This window comes from Oncorhynchus nerka, linkage group LG11 (genome assembly GCF_034236695.1).
Source record: "Oncorhynchus nerka isolate Pitt River linkage group LG11, Oner_Uvic_2.0, whole genome shotgun sequence".
Classification (NCBI taxonomy): Eukaryota; Metazoa; Chordata; class Actinopteri; order Salmoniformes; family Salmonidae; genus Oncorhynchus; species Oncorhynchus nerka.
In genome coordinates, this window is record NC_088406.1 from 65,773,867 (window position 1) to 65,792,585 (window position 18,719).

General features: G+C 49.0%; 1 protein-coding gene across 4 annotated transcripts in view; it reads left to right on the forward strand.

The window, feature by feature from the left end:
* Positions 1–18,719, forward strand: part of kdm2aa (lysine (K)-specific demethylase 2Aa) — a 26,623-nt gene continuing 7,904 nt past the window's right edge. Inside the window, exons 1-12 of one of the 4 annotated variants that reach the window (XM_065024775.1) lie at positions 1–168; positions 8,433–8,571; positions 8,786–8,864; positions 9,003–9,049; positions 11,987–12,165; positions 14,179–14,285; positions 14,449–14,542; positions 14,675–14,828; positions 15,004–15,119; positions 15,278–15,404; positions 16,810–17,039; positions 17,226–17,303. In XM_065024775.1, the coding sequence (XP_064880847.1) occupies positions 16–168; positions 8,433–8,571; positions 8,786–8,864; positions 9,003–9,049; positions 11,987–12,165; positions 14,179–14,285; positions 14,449–14,542; positions 14,675–14,828; positions 15,004–15,119; positions 15,278–15,404; positions 16,810–17,039; positions 17,226–17,303 (1,503 nt within the window). In that variant the 5' untranslated portion in view covers positions 1–15. Of the gene's footprint in view, positions 169–545; positions 1,548–6,928; positions 7,287–8,432; positions 8,572–8,785; positions 8,865–9,002; positions 9,050–11,986; positions 12,166–13,989; positions 14,007–14,178; positions 14,286–14,448; positions 14,543–14,674; positions 14,829–15,003; positions 15,120–15,277; positions 15,405–16,809; positions 17,040–17,225; positions 17,304–18,719 lie in introns of those variants that run through there. The other 3 variants (XM_029673637.2, XM_065024776.1, XM_065024777.1) reach the window with 3 other exon arrangements.

Genomic DNA, 18,719 nt, shown 5'->3' on the forward strand with positions numbered 1-18,719 from the left:
TTACAACTGCCATGAATGGGCGGCTTTGCTGTGGCAAACCAAGACCAAAGTAGCTACCCAGAAAACGTGTCTCGGCAATGCAAAGCTCCGGGAGTCAAGACACAGCAGAAGCCAGGAGGCAGACTGGCCCCGTCGACCGTCCTTGAACAGGCCTACTCAATCATGGTGGTGTGTAACGGAAATACATTTTAATTTTATGGGTTTATAAGTTATATGGCAGGTCTGGCAATTATTGTAAGGAGGTTGAGTTGGGAAACACGATGTCTGAATTGCGTGGTAGTTCATTGGCTGCTTTATTGACCCTTTTTGTATGTTGGCCAATTATTATTCTCCTTTGAAGATAGTAGCAAAATGGTTGCCAATTGGAGTTCGATTCGTCAAATAACTCGCAATTTAATTGGTCATTCACGTGTCGGTATTACTTTGTTTTACGTGTGTTCAATCGTTATCGACAAAATGTATTTCTGAGTGACATAATTACCGACCATTTAGCGCCTCGCCGGCTTTGCTCTCGTTGGACGATTTTATTGTTGTAGGCGGGTCTTGAGAAACTAGTGTTGTTTTGTGAGGAGATGAAAATGGCGGCGGATGGCTGACCGCCGTCTTTATCGGATATTATACATAAAACTGCGATTTAATAAACCAGCGTTCTCTGTCGATTTTAACAGAACGTCATGTCATTTAATATGACCAGGTTTTAAGGATTTTCTAAACTCTTTGGTTGATTGGAGTTTTCCAAAAGACAAAAGCGGAAAGTTCCTTTGGAAATAGATTGCTCGCTGTCTGCTGTTGCATTTTAAACTTAACGTTCGTTTTAGTTCAGCGAACAGTTTGTTCAGCATAATAAGAAAGTGTTTGAACTACATGCCGCAAATAACCCAGGACTGGTAACCCCCCTCACCCCCTAAAACTAGCCAGACAAGTGTCTAAATTGTATCATTAGTAAGGTACTCTATAGCTAACGCTAGCTATAACACGCTAACCCTTACATAATGAACCACACTACAATCCCAGATGCAATATTGGCGCTATCAACAAACTAAAGCTTGCTAGCTAATCCCATTCTCTCGGTAGGGTTTTGTTTTGGTGATCGACAACAATGCTTCCCTTTGGTGGGGCATAGCTAGCCAAAGATGCTAGCCTCTACTTTACTATTTCACTAGCTATGTCCTAGTGGTAATTATCTGCCGTTAGCTTTAAATAACATAACGTTGCAATGTGTAAACGCTCGTACTTTGTTTTATACGGTGGTTTTAGTAAAATCAAAATGTATTAACTTGGCTACGTTGCGGACTGTATTTTAGATTTAGTTTGTCAGATTTGAAAGGCTTTTTTTTTATTGTGGACATAAATAGCACACCACTAGAAATAAATAGATAAGTTAAGCTACATTTCCAATCACGAGCTAGTTGTAGTGTTCAGCTGCTTGACAGCGCAGTCAGGTACCCACGTGTATCGGCGAACCGCCTACCAAAGCAGTCCACTGTCTCAAGTGACAGTCATAAAACATGGAAGATAAGCGTCGACCAAGATTCAGCAAGCGGCTGGTAAGTAAACTAGTTGGCCCAGGGTTATTTCAACGTCTGTGGTAAAAATCCATCGCTAAACGTTAGTTCATCACCATAAACGTCTAAAGTATCTGAAATGGCATGGACTACCGCTAGTTACTAACTATATTGGAATTGGCGTAGTATGGACATTTTAATATTTTAGTGTGTTCTAAAACTGTCCATATGGATTGAGATGTTGGAATTATAAAGACAGAGGAAGTGAGTTATGTTACTAGTCTGCGGTTCAATTCCATGACTTGCACCAAGACTTGTACCTCATAGTTTAGGTTATGAGAATAACTTGTGTTTTTCCCCCTAAGTAACAATTTATTTCCAATACCAAATAGCTGAGAAGCTGATGTCTCCGATTTGTCTTGCTTGATGGCTGTCATGTAGTCTAGATTGTTGACTGTAACTTGAGAAAATATGATAAACAAGGCACTTTGGTCAAAAGTAGTGCCTTATAAATGGAATATGGTGCATTTCTAAGACGAGCCAGGTTCATGAGTTCATCGCTTGGGGGTTAAACAGTGCCACAATGTGCATCATGACACAGTCGCTCCAAAACATTGTAAAAGCAAACAGAGCGGAAGAGTAGTTAAAGAGGACCGGATCAACCATGCCTGGAGGAGTGAACACATTTACATTTAAGTCATTTAGCAGACGCTCTTATCCAGAGCGACTTACAAATTGGTGCATTCACCTTATGACCTCCAGTGGAACAGTAGTGCATCTAAATCTTTTCAGGGGAGGGGGTGAGAGGGATTACTTTATCCTATCCTAGGTATTCCTTAAAGAGGTGGGGTTTCAGGTGTCTCCGGAAGGTGGTGATTGACTCCGCTGTCCTGGCGTCGTGAGGGAGTTTGTTCCACCATTGGGGGGCCAGAGCAGCGAACAGTTTTGACTGGGCTGAGCGGGAACTGTACTTCCTCAGTGGTAGGGAGGCGAGCAGGCCAGAGGTGGATGAACGCAGTGCCCTTGTTTGGGTGTAGGGCCTGATCAGAGCCTGGAGGTACTGAGGTGCCGTTCCCCTCACAGCTCCGTAGGCAAGCACCATGGTCTTGTAGCGGATGCGAGCTTCAACTGGAAGCCAGTGGAGGGAGCGGAGGAGCGGGGTGACGTGAGAGAACTTGGGAAGGTTGAACACCAGACGGGCTGCGGCGTTCTGGATGAGTTGTAGGGGTTTAATGGCACAGGCAGGGAGCCCAGCCAACAGCGAGTTGCAGTAATCCAGACGGGAGATGACAAGTGCCTGGATTAGGACCTGCGCCGCTTCCTGTGTGAGGCAGGGTCGTACTCTGCGGATGTTGTAGAGCATGAACCTACAGGAACGGGCCACCGCCTTGATGTTAGTTGAGAACGACAGGGTGTTGTCCAGGATCACGCCAAGGTTCTTAGCGCTCTGGGAGGAGGACACAATGGAGTTGTCAACCGTGATGGCGAGATCATGGAACGGGCAGTCCTTCCCCGGGAGGAAGAGCAGCTCCGTCTTGCCGAGGTTCAGCTTGAGGTGGTGATCCGTCATCCACACGGATATGTCTGCCAGACATGCAGAGATGCGATTCGCCACCTGGTCATCAGAAGGGGGAAAGGAGAAGATTAATTGTGTGTCGTCTGCATAGCAATGATAGGAGAGACCATGTGAGGTTATGACAGAGCCAAGTGACTTGGTGTATAGCGAGAATAGGAGAGGGCCTAGAACAGAGCCCTGGGGGACACCAGTGGTGAGAGCACGTGGTGTGGAGACGGATTCTCGCCACGCCACCTGGTAGGAGCGACCTGTCAGGTAGGACGCAATCCAAGCGTGGGCCGCGCCGGAGATGCCCAACTCGGAGAGGGTGGAGAGGAGGATCTGATGGTTCACAGTATCGAAGGCAGCCGATAGGTCTAGAAGGATGAGAGCAGAGGAGAGAGAGTTAGCTTTAGCAGTGCGGAGCGCCTCCGTGATACAGAGAAGAGCAGTCTCAGTTGAATGACTAGTCTTGAAACCTGACTGATTTGGATCAAGAAGGTCATTCTGAGAGAGATAGCGGGAGAGCTGGCCAAGGACGGCACGTTCAAGAGTTTTGGAGAGAAAAGAAAGAAGGGATACTGGTCTGTAGTTGTTGACATCGGAGGGATCGAGTGTAGGTTTTTTCAGAAGGGGTGCAACTCTCGCTCTCTTGAAGACGGAAGGGACGTAGCCAGCGGTCAGGGATGAGTTGATGAGCGAGGTGAGGTAAGGGAGGAGGTCTCCGGAAATGGTCTGGAGAAGAGAGGAGGGGATAGGGTCAAGCGGGCAGGTTGTAGGGCGGCCGGCCGTCACAAGACGCGAGATTTCATCTGGAGAGAGAGGGGAGAAAGAGGTCAGAGCACAGGGTAGGGCAGTGTGAGCAGAACCAGCGGTGTCGTTTGACTTAGCAAACGAGGATCGGATGTCGTCGACCTTCTTTTTCAAAATGGTTGACGAAGTCATCTGCAGGGAGGGAGGAGGGGGGAGGGGAGGAGGATTCAGGAGGGAGGAGAAGGTTGCAAAGAGCTTCCTAGGGTTAGAGGCAGATGCTTGGAATTTAGAGTGGTAGAAAGTGGCTTTAGCAGCAGAGAGAGAAGAGGAAAATGTAGAGAGGAGGGAGTGAAAGGATGTCAGGTCCGCAGGGAGGCGAGTTTTCCTCCATTTCCGCTCGGCTGCCCGGAGCCCTGTTCTGTGAGCTCGCAATGAGTCGTCGAGCCACGGAGCGGGAGGGGAGGACCGAGCCGGCCTGGAGGATAGGGGACATAGAGAGTCAAAGGATGCAGAAAGGGAGGAGAGGAGGGTTGAGGAGGCAGAATCAGGAGATAGGTTGGAGAAGGTTTGAGCAGAGGGAAGAGATGATAGGATGGAAGAGGAGAGAGTAGCGGGGGAGAGAGAGCGAAGGTTGGGACGGCGCGATACCATCCGAGTAGGGGCAGTGTGGGAAGTGTTGGATGAGAGCGAGAGGGAAAAGGATACAAGGTAGTGGTCGGAGACTTGGAGGGGAGTTGCAACGAGGTTAGTGGAAGAACAGCATCTAGTAAAGATGAGGTCGAGCGTATTTCCTGCCTTGTGAGTAGGGGGGAAGGTGAGAGGGTGAGGTCAAAAGAGGAGAGGAGTGGAAAGAAGGAGGCAGAGAGGAATGAGTCAAAGGTAGGCGTGGGGAGGTTAAAGTCGCCCAGAACTGTGAGAGGTGAGCCGTCCTCAGGAAAGGAGCTTATCAAGGCATCAAGCTCATTGATGAACTCTCCGAGGGAACCTGGAGGGCGATAAATGATAAGGATGTTAAGCTTGAAAGGGCTGGTAACTGTGACAGCATGGAATTCAAAGGAGGCGATAGACAGATGGGTAAGGGGAGAAAGAGAGAATGACCACTTGGGAGAGATGAGGATCCCGGTGCCACCACCCCGCTGACCAGAAGCTCTCGGGGTGTGCGAGAACACGTGGGCAGACGAAGAGAGAGCAGTAGGAGTAGCAGTGTTGTCTGTGGTGATCCATGTTTCCGTCAGTGCCAAGAAGTCGAGGGACTGGAGGGAGACATAGGCGGAGATGAACTCCTAACACGGGGTTAGGTTGGGCTATGGCTGGGATTAGTGTGAGAGCTAGCTAAATCCTTGGAAAGGAATATTGTACATTTTGTTACATGGTACCTCCCCAATTTCATGGTGTCCAATTGGTAGTAGTTAGTCTTGTCTCATCTCTGCAACTCCCGTACGGACTCGGGAGAGATGAAGGTCGAGAGCCATGTGTCCTCAGAAACACAACCCAGCCACACTGCTTCTTGACACAATGCCCATCCAACTCGGAAGCCAGCCGCACCAATGTGTCAGAGGAAACACCTGGCGGCCAATTCTACGCCGCCCCACGGGCCTCCCGGTCGCGGCCGGCTGTGACAGTGCATGGCCTCGAACCCGGTATCTCTGGTGGCACAGCTAATACTGCAATGCAGTGCCTTAGACCACAGCGCCACCCGGGAGGCTACATGGTACATTTTTGATTGAGGGTCAGATAAGATTATTGATTGATGTGTTTGGGGTGAGTTCTTTATTTTTCTGCATGTTGAGAGAATTTGAACCTGTTTAGTAGGGTGACTAGGGTCTGCAGTCTACCTGACTGTAGAATCTGGATATTTACAGGTGAGGTGAAAGAAAAAAAGGCTGTTGCTAGGCAATGGACCATAAACCTGATGTTTATATTGTACAATGGAGGTGTGTGTGTGTGTTGTGATTTGTTAAAGTTGAGTTTTGAATGATAGTCACGTTTGTAGGAGCAGAAGCAGAACGTGTCCCTCAGAGCAGTAGCCAGGCAGCGTCATGCAGAGATAATGTCTTATCAATTATGAATAGGCTGAGATTTAGGCAGTGGTGGTCAGGTCTACATCTCTTAGTCTCTGGTCTGTGAGGGAGTTATTTTTCTTTGCCTGTTCTTTGAGCCATGCATCTCCAGAAGGCATATTGCAATACAACAGTGCCAGTGATGAAACGAGAGAAGAGGATTTGAGGGAGGGGTGTGAGTGGAGAGGACACTGTGGCGAGAGCAAGCTGTCTGCTCTGTGTGAAGCAAGAGGAGAAGTTACTGGAGAGGCTGGCTGTCTGACTGGCCATGTGAGCAGAAATGCGGAAAACACGGATGGGGAGAGATTGGGGGGGGGCACTGCAGAGGCGGAAGAATGACAGAGCTGAATAGACCGCGGGCCTCTTTCTCTCTGAAAAGGAGAGGGGGAGCGGAGGATGGTGAATGAAGGAGAGATGCTGCTGCAGTACGCCAGGGATGTGAGAAGAAAGGAGGAGGAAGAAAGATAAAGAGAGGAGGAGGAGGAGGGATGGAATGGTGACGCTGAAGGTGCGAGGTGTGTAGAGTCTCCATCCCACAGTATTCCCCAAGGTGCACTGCAGGAGAGGGAAGGGGCAAGATAAATATGATGGAGAGGATACTGGATTGCTACAGCGAGGGAGGGAGAGAGAACATCTGTAACCCTGCTGGTACTGGCTCCGAGACCCACCGTCTCTTGGCGACGATCTTTGATAATAAACATGGACAATGCGGTTAGATACTGCATCTGTCGTGTGCCCTTACCCACTCTAGTTGCTCAGGCGTCGTGGCGCGATTGTGCTGCTCCGGGTCGTCTATTGTTTCTTGAGTAGCTGTGTGAGTGAGTGGGCGGCCGGGAGGCGCTGGCTGTCCGTCGTTCCCCAGCCAAGGCGTCTCCCAGATGGATCCACTCCCTCCCGCTCCCATGTCCCTGGCATGGTGCTCCAATCCAGACAGTTTCTCTCTCTAGAGTCTGTTGTCACACAAGCAGAATTCCCGCCTTGGGAATACTAGGTGGAGCTGGTAACTGCGGTGTGCATGACCAGCAGCTGGTCTGTGTGATGTCTCAGTTAAAGGTGGTTGGTTCCGCCGGGTGCTGTAGCAACGTAGTGCGTCACTGAGAGACGGTATGCTTGTGTGTCAAATGGCACCCTACACAGTGCACTATCTAGAGAGCCATTTGGTACGCGAGCCACTGTCCACTGTACTGGGCAGCGGCCCAGGGGAGCACAGACCCGACTGGCGCACTGCGTTACACCACTCGCTGCAATGCCGTTGTGTCCTTCTCCTATACCAAACCACCTGAATGGAACAAAGATCTCTCGTCAACCCTGGCTTACAGATGGATAATGGATTTTGAATTTACTGGGACAGGGTTGTCTTCTTGAAGGGCTGGGCCACCCGGAGCCAAGGAGGATTGCAGTGAGATGTTGGAGGTAGGGCTGGTCCTGGTGCCTCATTCTGCATCTCATGGCACTGATTTGGCTGCTACAGCGGTGGATACTAGTGCTGTTTAATGTCTCGCTGTATAGTGTCATTGGCTTGTGGCTGACTGGTGGACAGTACAGTGAGGTTGTTTCACATTGTGTGGTGTTTGCAAGGAGGTGCATGTGTGTGTGTGTTCAGGGCTGGCTGAGGATATTTTAGAGGTGTGTGAGACTGGCGGAGAAAGTGCATTCTCAGACACCTCTTATTGTTGTCCCTGAGCTCTGGGCTGCTGGACCCCCTCTCTGGGTCAGCTGGTGCATTGCTATGGCAACCTTGGTCCACTTCCTGGTCCACTTTGTGTAGCTGTTAGCGATCATGCTAATGATAACCGTCAGCTGGTAGACGGAAAGGCTTTCCCAAAAAACCTCAGTTAAATGTTGTCTAAAAAGTAGCCTCTGCCTTTCTGGCGGAATGATATCATGATTATTTGCATCAATCCAATGGCCATTTGTTTTGCAAACTCTGAAATCACATGAGCGCTACACCACCATCAATGAAGCATCAAGCCTCCAGTTGATAGATAGAGCTGGTGATTAAGTAGTGGGGATGGGGGACAATATTGAGCAGGGAGAATGGAAGCACTGGGTAGAAAGGTCTACAGGTACCCCCCCTCCCCCTTTCTTCCTCTTTATCCCCCCATCCCTGAGAGAAGGGAGAGTCAGTGTGAGGGAGATTAATGATAGGCTACATTAGAGAGAATTGATACCCTGGCCTGAACATCAATGTATTGTGTGTTCTGTGTTGATATGGGTTTGTGTGGGTATGTTCTTTCCTCCTTGCCCCAGTGTGTGTTGTAATACAGAGACTTTTTGTAGGAGGGAGGAGCAGGTCATGTACTGTGTGTGGGAGCGTTGTTTAAACAGCCAAACGCTGCGGTCGTTAGGTAGCATTACATGTTACTGAAATACCTTAAAGAACCTGGGACAAGTATTAAACCTAACTATTACAGAAATACTGTAAATACCCTAAAATTGTGCAATGGGATTTGAAGGGTATACAGCTGCTGAACACATTGAGGTAAATATGTTCCTTAATCCTTTTCCTTCTTCCTCCTCACATTCCTCATCCCTCTTCCTCTTTCCCCCTCTCTCCAGCGGTCGGGCACGCGGCGGCGCTACCATGACGATGGGATCTCGGACGACGAGATCGAGGGGAAGAGGACCTTTGACCTGGAGGAGAAGCTGACGAGCGAGAGGTTCACCTCGGACAGGGTCAAACGCATGGAGGGGAAAGGTCAGTGTTTGGTGTCATTCCAGTAGAATGACGGAGGGTTTGAGACATTGTCTGTGTCTGAAATTGCACCCTATTCCCTATATGAAATGCACTTCTGACAGTAGTAGTGCACTATAGGGAAGGGAATAGGGTCTCATTTGGGCCTTGCTTACCAACTTGAGTAGCTTTGAGGATTCCTGTTTAGTTTATGGCTTATTGTAGTTTGTTTTTCCAGACCTCACGTTTGAGTACATCCAAAGAGGTGGGTTGAGGGACCCGATCATCTTTGAGAAGCCAGACGGACTGGGCATCAAGTACGTCCTGCTTTCCCCCCTCTACTCTGTTGGAAACACATTCACTGTATTCTCTCTGGGGCGATTAGAATAGCTGAACTTGCGTTGAGTTTGTAAGTCTGAGTGATATGTAACCCTGGTTTGTCGTGCTCTCTAAAGGATGCCAGATCCAGACTTCAGTGTGAACGACGTCAAGATATTTGTCGGTAAGATTCCCTCCAGTGCTTCTATCCAAACACGCCTCTTCCCTTTTCCAGTTCCTCTCCTTAACCCACTTCACTCTATCTCTCTCTTTCTCCATCATAACACTCCCTCATTTACATCTCCTTTACTTCTCTCCTTCCCTCGCTCGCATTGTTAACACCACAGTCGACCAAACAAGCCCGGCAGGCTCCAGTTTGATCTGATCTTGACCGTATTGCCCGGTGATATGAAGTGCTGTAAAGAAGGACCTAGAAAAGCTGCAGCTGGCCCAGAACAGAGCTGCAAGTGTTGCCCTTCAATGCACACAAGAGGGCTAATATCAACAGTATGCATGTTAGTCTCTCTTGGCTCAAAGTACAGGAGAGGTTTGACTGCATCAATTCTTGTTTTTATGAGAAATATTGTGGTAATTTCCAAATAGTCTGTATAATCACGTTACATATAGCTCTGATAGGCATGCTTACCCACCAGACATGCCACCAGGGGGCTCTTCACAGTCCCCAAATCAAGTTACATATAGCTCTGATAGGCATGCTTACCCACCAGACATGCCACCAGGGGGCTCTTCACAGTCCCCAAATCAAGAACGGATTCAAGGCAACACACAGTATTCTATAGAGCCGTTATCATATGGAACACCCTTCCATCTCAAATGACTCAAGCAAACCGCAAAAAATGAGCTTCAAAACAACACCTCACAAAACATTGCCTCTCCCCATCTGACCAAATTAACTGATTATTATGTACACGGCATTCAAAGTATTCAGACCCCTTCACTTCCACATTTTGTCATGTTACAGCCTTATTCTAAAATGGATTAAACTATTGTGTTTTTTTTCATCAATCTAAACACAATAACCCATATTTACAAAGCAAAAACAGGTTTTTGGACATTTTTGCAAAAAACAAAACAAACAAACAAAAAATATATATACATTCAGACCCTTTACTCAGTACTTTGTTGAAGCACCTTTGGCAGCGTTTACAGCCTCTAGTCTTGTTGGGTATGACGCTACAAGCTTGGCACACCTGTATTTAGGGAGTTTCTCCCATTCTTCTCTGCAGATCCTCTCAAGCTCTGTCAGGTTGGATGGGGAGCGTCTCTGCACAGCTATTTTCAAGTCTCTGGAGAGATGTTCGATCGGGTCACTCAAGGACATTCAGAGACTTGTCCTGAAGCCACTCTTGAGTTGTCTTGGTTGTGTGTTAAGGGTCGTTGTCCTGTTGGAAGGTGAACCTTCACCCCAGTCTGAGGACCTGAGCACTCTGTAGCAGGTTTTCATCAAGGATCTCTCTGTGGCCTCCCGGGTGGCGCAGTGGTTAAGGGCCACCAGAGACTCAGGGTTCGCGCCAGGCTCTGTCGCAATTGGCTGCGACCGGGAGGTCCGTGGGGCGACGCACAATTGGCCTAGCGTCGTCCGGGTTAGGGAGGGTTTGGCCGGTAGGGATATCCTTTTCTCATTGCGCACCATGGACTCCTGTGGCGGGCCGGGCGCAGTGCACGCTAACCAAGGTTGCCAGGTGCACAGTGTTTCCTCCGACACATTGGTGCGGCTGGCTTCCAGGTTGGATGCGTGCTGTGTTAAGAAGCAGTGCGGCTTGGTTGGGTTGTGTATCGGAGGACGCATGACTTTCGACCTTCGTCTCTCCCGAGCCCGTACGGGAGTTGTAGCGATGAGACAATTGGATACTAACCATTGGATACCACAAAATTGGGGCGAAAAGGGGGTAAATATTAAAAATAAAAAGGATCTCTCTGCACTTTGCTCATCTTTGCCTTGATCCTGACCAGTCTCCCAGTCCCTGCCTGCTGCTGAAAAACATACCCACAGCATGATGCTGTCACCACCATGCTTCACTGTAGGGATGGTGCCAGGTTACCTCCAGGTTGGCATTCAGGCCAAGAGTTCAGTCTTGGTTTCATCAGACCAGAGAATCTTATTTCTCATGGTCTGAGAGTCCTTTAGGTGCCCTTTGGCAAACTCCAAGCAGGCTGTCATGTGCCTTTTACTGAGGAGTGGTTTCCATCTGGCCACTCTACCATAAAGGCCTGATTGGTGGAGTGGTGCAGAGATGGTTGCCCTTCTGGAAGGTTCTCCCATCTCCACAGAGGAATTCTGGAGCTCTTTCAGAGTGACCATCAGGTTCTTGGTCACCTCCCTGACCAAGGCTCCGATTGGTCAGTTGGCCGGGTGGCAAGCTCCAGGAAGAGTCTTGGTGGTTCCAAACTTCTTCCGTTTAAGAATGATGGAGGCCAATGTATTCTTGAGGACCTGCAATGCTGCAGAAATGTTTTGGTACCCTTCCCCAGATCTGTGCCTCGACGCAATCCTGTCTCAGAGCTCTACAGATAATTCTTTCAACCTCATGGCTTGATTTTTGCTCTGACATGCTGTGTCAATTGTGGGACCTTAAATAGACGTGTGCCTTTCCAAATCAATGGAATTTACCACAGGTGGAATCCAATCAGGTTGTAGAAACATCTCAAAGATGATCAATGGAAAATGTTTTTAAAAAACAGTTTTTGCTTGCCATTATGGAGTATTGTGTGTAGATTGAGATTTGTATTTATTTAATCCATTTTTAGAATAAGGCTGTAATGTAACAAAATGTGGGAAAAGGCAGCGTGCCTGAATAATTTTCGAAAGCGCCTTACATATAATGATGTGTGGGTAACTGTCAGTAGGACCTTTTTTTTTGTTCCCATTTTAATTGGTGTAGTTCAGTCCTTGAGCTGTTCTTGTCTTGATGTTCTTATGTCATGTTTCATGTTCTGGAAGAGTAGCTTCAGCAACAATTAATGGGGATCCCAATAGAATACCAAATACTCTCTTACCTTCCCTTTTCCTCCTCTCACCTTTTCTGTCTCTCTCCTTTGTTCCTCCCTCACCGTATCACCTCTCTGTCTGTACCCCTCTCCCCTTCCTTGCCTCCCCCAGGCAGCAGGCGTATGATGGATGTGATGGATGTCAGTACTCAGAAGGGTATAGAGATGTCTATGGCCCAGTGGAGACGTTACTACGAGACGCCCCCCTCCCAGAGGGACAAACTCTACAACGTCATCAGCCTGGAGTTTAGCCACACCAAGCTGGAGAACCTGGTCCAGAGGCCTGCATCGGTCAGTCTGACAGACAGACATACATGCATGCATACATATATACATACATACATACATACATACACACACCAAGCTGATGGACCTGGTCCAGAGGCCTGCATCATCGGTCAGTCTGAGATGCATGCATGCATGCATGCATACATACATACATACAGTGCCTTGCGAAAGTTTTCGGTCCCCTTGAACTTTGCGACCTTTTGCCACACTTCAGGCTTCAAACATAAAGATATAAAACTGTATTTTTTTTGTGAAGAATCAACAAGTGGGACACAATCATGAACTGGAACGACATTTATTGGATATTTCTAACTTTTTTAACAAATCAAAAACTGAAAAATTAGGCGTGCAAAATTATTCAGCCCCCTTAAGTTAATACTTTGTAGCGCCACCTTTTGCTGCGATTACAGCTGTAAGTCGCTTGGGGTATGTCTCTATCAGTTTTGCACATCGAGAGACTGAATTTTTTTCCCATTCCTCCTTGCAAAACAGCTCGAGCTCAGTGAGGTTGGATGGAGAGCATTTGTGAACAGCAGTTTTCAGTTCATTCCACAGATTCTCGATTGGATTCAGGTCTGGACTTTGACTTGGCCATTCTAACACCTGGATATGTTTATTTTTGAACCATTCCATTGTAGATTTTGCTTTATGTTTTGGATCATTGTCTTGTTGGAAGACAAATCTCCGTCCCAGTCTCAGGTCTTTTGCAGACTCCATCAGGTTTTCTTCCAGAATGGTCCTGTATTTGGCTCCATCCATCTTCCCATCAATTTTAACCATCTTCCCTGTCCCTGCTGAAGAAAAGCAGGCCCAAACCATGATGCTGCCACCACCATGTTTGACAGTGGGGATGGTGTGTTCAGGGTGATGAGCTGTGTTGCTTTTACGCCAAACATAACGTTTTGCATTGTTGCCAAAAAGTTCAATTTTGGTTTCATCTGACCAGAGCACCTTCTTCCACATGTTTGGTGTGTCTCCCAGGTGGCTTGTGGCAAACTTTAAAATACACTTTTTATTGATATCTTTAAGAAATGGCTTTCTTCTTGCCACTCTTCCATAAAGGCCAGATTTGTGCAATATACGACTGATTGTTGTCCTATGGACAGAGTCTCCCACCTCAGCTGTAGATCTCTGCAGTTCATCCAGAGTGATCATGGGCCTCTTGGCTGCATCTCTGATCAGTCTTCTCTTGTATGAGCTGAAAGTTTAGAGGGACGGCCAGGTCTTGGTAGATTTGCAGTGGTCTGATACTCCTTCCATTTCAATATTATCGCTTGCACAGTGCTCCTTGGGATGTTTAAAGCTTGGGAAATCTTTTTGTATCCAAATCCGCTTTAAACTTCTTCACAACAGTATCTCGGACCTGCCTGGTGTGTTCCTTGTTCTTCATGATGCTCTCTGCGCTTTTAACGGACCTCTGAGACTATCACAGTGCAGGTGCATTTATACGGAGACTTGATTACACACAGGTGGATTGTATTTATCATCATTAGTCATTTAGGTCAACATTGGATCATTCAGAGATCCTCACTGAACTTCTGGAGAGAGTTTGCTGCACTGAAAGTAAAGGGGCTGAATAATTTTGCACGCCCAATTTTTCAGTTTTTGATTTGTTAAAAAAGTTTGAAATATCCAATAAATGTCGTTCCACTTCATGATTGTGTCCCACTTGTTGTTGATTCTTCACAAAAAAATACAGTTTTATATCTTTGTTTGAAGCCTGAAATGTGGCAAAAGGTTGCAAAGTTCAAGGGGGCCGAATACTTTCGCAAGGCACTGTACATACGCGCACATATACACACACACACACCAAGCTGACGGACCTGGTCCAGAGGCCTGCATCGGTCAGTCTGAGATGCATGCATACATACATACACGCTCACACAGCAAGCTGACCGACCTGGTCCGGAGGCCCACGTTGGCCAGTCTGAGACGCGCGCGGGGAGACACACACACACACACACATCAGCACACACCCTCCTGTCTGTTCTTACCGCCTCCTTTGTACCCTATCAGGTGGACATCATAGACTGGGTGGACAACATGTGGCCTCGGCACCTGAAGGAGAGACAGAGAGACTCCACCAACTCCATCACAGACATGCAGTACCCCAAAGTGCAGAAGTAAGGCTCATCTGTGTCCCAAATGGCACCCTATATAGTGCACAACCTGACCATGGTCCGTAGGCCCCGTCAACTCCATCACAGATATGCAGGACCCCGAAGTGCGACCCTCCCCCTCATCACCTGCATTCTCCTTCCCTCTTTCTCTCCTCCTCTGTTCCAGGTACTGTCTAATGAGTGTGCAGGGCTGCTACACGGACTTCCACATAGACTTCGGCGGTTCATCGGTCTGGTACCACATACTGCGGGGAGGCAAGGTAACAACGGACTACTTGATCTTACAATGTTCGACTCGGACTCGAGTCTCGACCCGTTCTATTTGGGACTCGAATAAGAGTGACTCTGGTGTCCTCTCACTTCTTACCTCTTGAGCGCTTACTTCCTGTCAGGTGTTCTGGCTGATCCCGCCCACGCCTCAGAACCTGGAGCTATATGAGGACTGGGTGTTGTCGGGGAAACAGGGAGACATCTTCCTGGGAGACAAGGCCCAGGACTGTCAGAGGATCGAGCTGAAGCAGGGCTATACCTTCATGATCCCCTCAGGTACCCACTTAATATGTTGTGAAATCTGGTGTGAATGGATTGTACAACTGCCTTAATTTCGCTGGACTCCAGGAAGAGTAGCTAATGGGGATCCATAATAAACACACACAGATATTTAACCGTTTAAACTTAGTGTTCCTGTTTTTAATGGTTACCTTTGTTTGTGTCCTGTCAGGTTGGATCCACGCTGTCTACACTCCAGTGGACACCCTGGTGTTTGGGGGAAACTTCCTCCACAGCTTCAACATCCCCATGCAACTCAACATCTACAGCATCGAGGACAGGACACGGGTGGGAGACATACACACACACACACTCTCTCTTTCATCTCTCTTTCTCCTAAATGTACTGAATCTTTTTTTTGTTCCTGACCACTCGTAGAAGAGACGTTCCAATGTATGTATTGGAAGTTACTAATAAGTTGAAAGTTGAACTTGGTGTCTCTGCAGGTACCAGCCAAGTTCCGTTACCCGTTCTATTATGAGATGTGTTGGTACGTGCTGGAGAGATACCTCTTCAGTCTGACCAACACCTCCTACCTCACGCCTGACTTCCAGAAACACTCCCTGGGCATCGGTCAGTGCCAACAACACTACCATCTATCACTACCCCCTCTTTGTCTCTTGTCTCTCTGTTCTCACCCCCTCTGCCCTCTCTCTGTTCTCATCCCCTCTGCTCTCTCTGTTCTCATCCCCTCTGCTCTCTCTGTTCTCACCCTCTCTGTTCTCTCACCATCTCTCTGTTCTCATCCCCTCTGCCCTCTCTCTGTTCTCACCCTCTCTGCCCTCTCTCTGTTCTCACCCCCTCTGCCCTCTCTCTGTTCTCACCCCCTCTGCCCTCTCTCTGTTCTCACCCCCTCTGCCCTCTCTCTGTTCTCACCCCTCTGCCCTCTCTCTGTTCTCACCCCCTCTGCCCTCTCTCTCTCTGTTCTCACCCCCTCTGCCCTCTCTCTCTGTTCTCACCCCCTCTGCCCTCTCTCTCTCTGTTCTCACCCCTCTGCCCTCTCTCTCTCTGTTCTCACCCCTCTGCCCTCTCTCTCTCTGTTCTCACCCCCTCTGCCCTCTCTCTCTCTGTTCTCACCCCTCTGCCCTCTCTCTCTCTGTTCTCACCCCCTCTGCCCTCTCTCTCTGTTCTCACCCCTCTGCCCTCTCTCTCTCTGTTCTCACCCCTCTGCCCTCTCTCTCTCTGTTCTCACCCCCTCTGCCCTCTCTCTCTCTGTTCTCACCCCCTCTGCCCTCTCTCTCTCTGTTCTCACCCCCTCTGCCCTCTCTCTCTCTGTTCTCACCCCCTCTGCCCTCTCTCTCTCTGTTCTCACCCCCTCTGCCCTCTCTCTCTCTGTTCTCACCCCTCTGCCCTCTCTCTCTCTGTTCTCACCCCCTCTGCCCTCTCTCTCTCTGTTCTCACCCCCTCTGCCCTCTCTCTCTCTGTTCTCACCCCTCTGCCCTCTCTCTCTGTTCTCACCCCTCTGCCCTCTCTCTCTCTGTTCTCACCCCTCTGCCCTCTCTCTCTCTGTTCTCACCCCCTCTGCCCTCTCTCTCTCTGTTCTCACCCCTCTGCCCTCTCTCTCTCTGTTCTCACCCCCTCTGCCCTCTCTCTCTCTGTTCTCACCCCCTCTGCCCTCTCTCTCTCTGTTCTCACCCCCTCTGCCCTCTCTCTCTCTGTTCTCACCCCCTCTGCCCTCTCTCTCTGTTCTCACCCCTCTGCCCTCTCTCTCTGTTCTCACCCTCTCTGTTCTCACCCTCTCTGTTCTCACCCTCTCTGTTCTCACCCCCTCTGCCCTCTCTCTCTGTTCTCACCCCTCTCTCTCTGTTCTCACCCCCTCTCTCTCTGTTCTCACCCCCTCTCTCTCTGTTCTCAATGACAGCAGGAGATCTATAACTTGAGACGTGCGTTCTCTGTATTTCGTTAGATTACAAACCCTGCATTTTCTTTTCTCTTTCCAACTCTACCTCTTAATCTCTCCGCCCCGCCCTCCCGCCAGGTCTTACCAGAGACCCCTCCACCTGTGAGTCAGTCAACGGGCACACCCAGGAGGAGGATGAAGAGGAGGCTCCCTCGACCCCGGGCTTTGCCGGGGTGAAGGTTCACCTCACGCCCTTTGAGTTGGAGGGGCTGTGGAACCTGCTGGGGAAGTTGGAGTCGCTGCCCTCCCAGAAGAACTGTGTCCCGGCTGGCATACACGATGCTCCCGCTCTGCTGCACGACATCCGGGTGAGGGAGGGAGGGAGGGAGGGAGGGATGTGTGTGTCTGACAGAATGAAATATCCTCATATCAAAGTGGATGCATACGTATGACAGACTAAGTCACTGTGGATAAAACCGTCTGCTAAATGGGGTATATTATAACGGTTTTGTGTGTGTGTTTTCATGTACTAACCTTCTCTTGTCCTCTGTAAGGCCCTGCTGAAGGAGCACGCTAATGACATCCCCAAACTGTCCTACACTGGCACGCCCATCGTCAAGTGGCCCAAGAGGGTGAGGAGGAGACACACCGCATTCAGTCACATGCTCACATTGGCCCTTTACACTCCTACCCATTGTCAAGTGGCCCAAGAGGGTGAGGAGGAGACACACCGCATTCAGTCACATGCTCACATTGGCCCTTTACACTCCTACCCATCGTCAAGTGGCCCAAGAGGGTGAGGAGGAGACACACGCATTCAGTCACATGCTCACATTGGCCCTTTACACTCCTACCCATCGTCAAGTGGCCCAAGAGGGTGAGGAGACGTACCGCATTCAGTCACATGCTCATATTGGCCCTTTACACTTCTACCCATCGTCAAGTGGCCCAAGAGGGTGAGGAGGAGACACACCGCATTCAGTCACATGCTCACATTGGCCCTTTACACTCCTACCCATCGTCAAGTGGCCCAAGAGGGTGAGGAGGAGACACACCGCATTCAGTCACATGCTCACATTGGCCCTTTACACTCCTACCCATCGTCAAGTAGCCCAAGAGGGTGAGGAGGAGACACACCGCATTCAGTCACATGCTCACATTGGCCCTTTACACTCCTACCCATCGTCAAGTGGCCCAAGAGGGTGAGGAGGAGACACACACATTCAGTCACATGCTCACATTGGCCCTTTACACTCCTACCCATCGTCAAGTGGCCCAAGAGGGTGAGGAGGAGAGACACCGCATTCAGTCACATGCTCACATTGGCCCTTTACACTCCTACCCATATATGGGATCAGATTGGCAGGTTTGGGCAGCAATAAGTGTTAAGTCCATGTTTTAAGTATCCCCATGTTTCTGTGATTACGGGGCTATCACTCAGTCAGAGTGCGCCTGCGCAGGGAGTCTCGTTGTTGATGGACTGAGCCTTGAGTGTAATGGCTACCTGGCAGTGTGTTCATACGGTATAGTAAACTTTGTTCAACCGGAACCTTGTCGTTGTGTCATTTCGCGTTAACAAGAAGTGCCTTAATTGGGACGCAGTGGCTGTAAAGTAACCTGATGTATCTGACGTCGGAGCTCAGTCTGTCTGCTTCACAGCGCCGGACGGGTTTTGACTGACAGCCGTTTTCTGAACTTGAGCACCACACGCCACAAGAAGATGCCCCTCGTCCCTCCCGCTAATTGGGCCACCTTTTGCATGTTTTTTGATGTCTGACTGGGGGAAATGCTGTAAAGGACTCTGATGTATTTTGAACGATGGAAAGGTTGAGGATGACAACAAATACCGCTTTGATGTCGTACAAGCAAGATTTCCGCATCGTAAAACTCATGTGGACACAGTGACGAGGTCACACGGGGACACGGCGGCATACCCTGTTCTGAACAGAATGAGCCTGTTTGTTTTGTTGTGGAACACACACTCCTGACTCTGTTCTATGCTCACCAAAATTCCAATCTGTTTCTCTGAAAAGTCCTGTGAAAGCTTA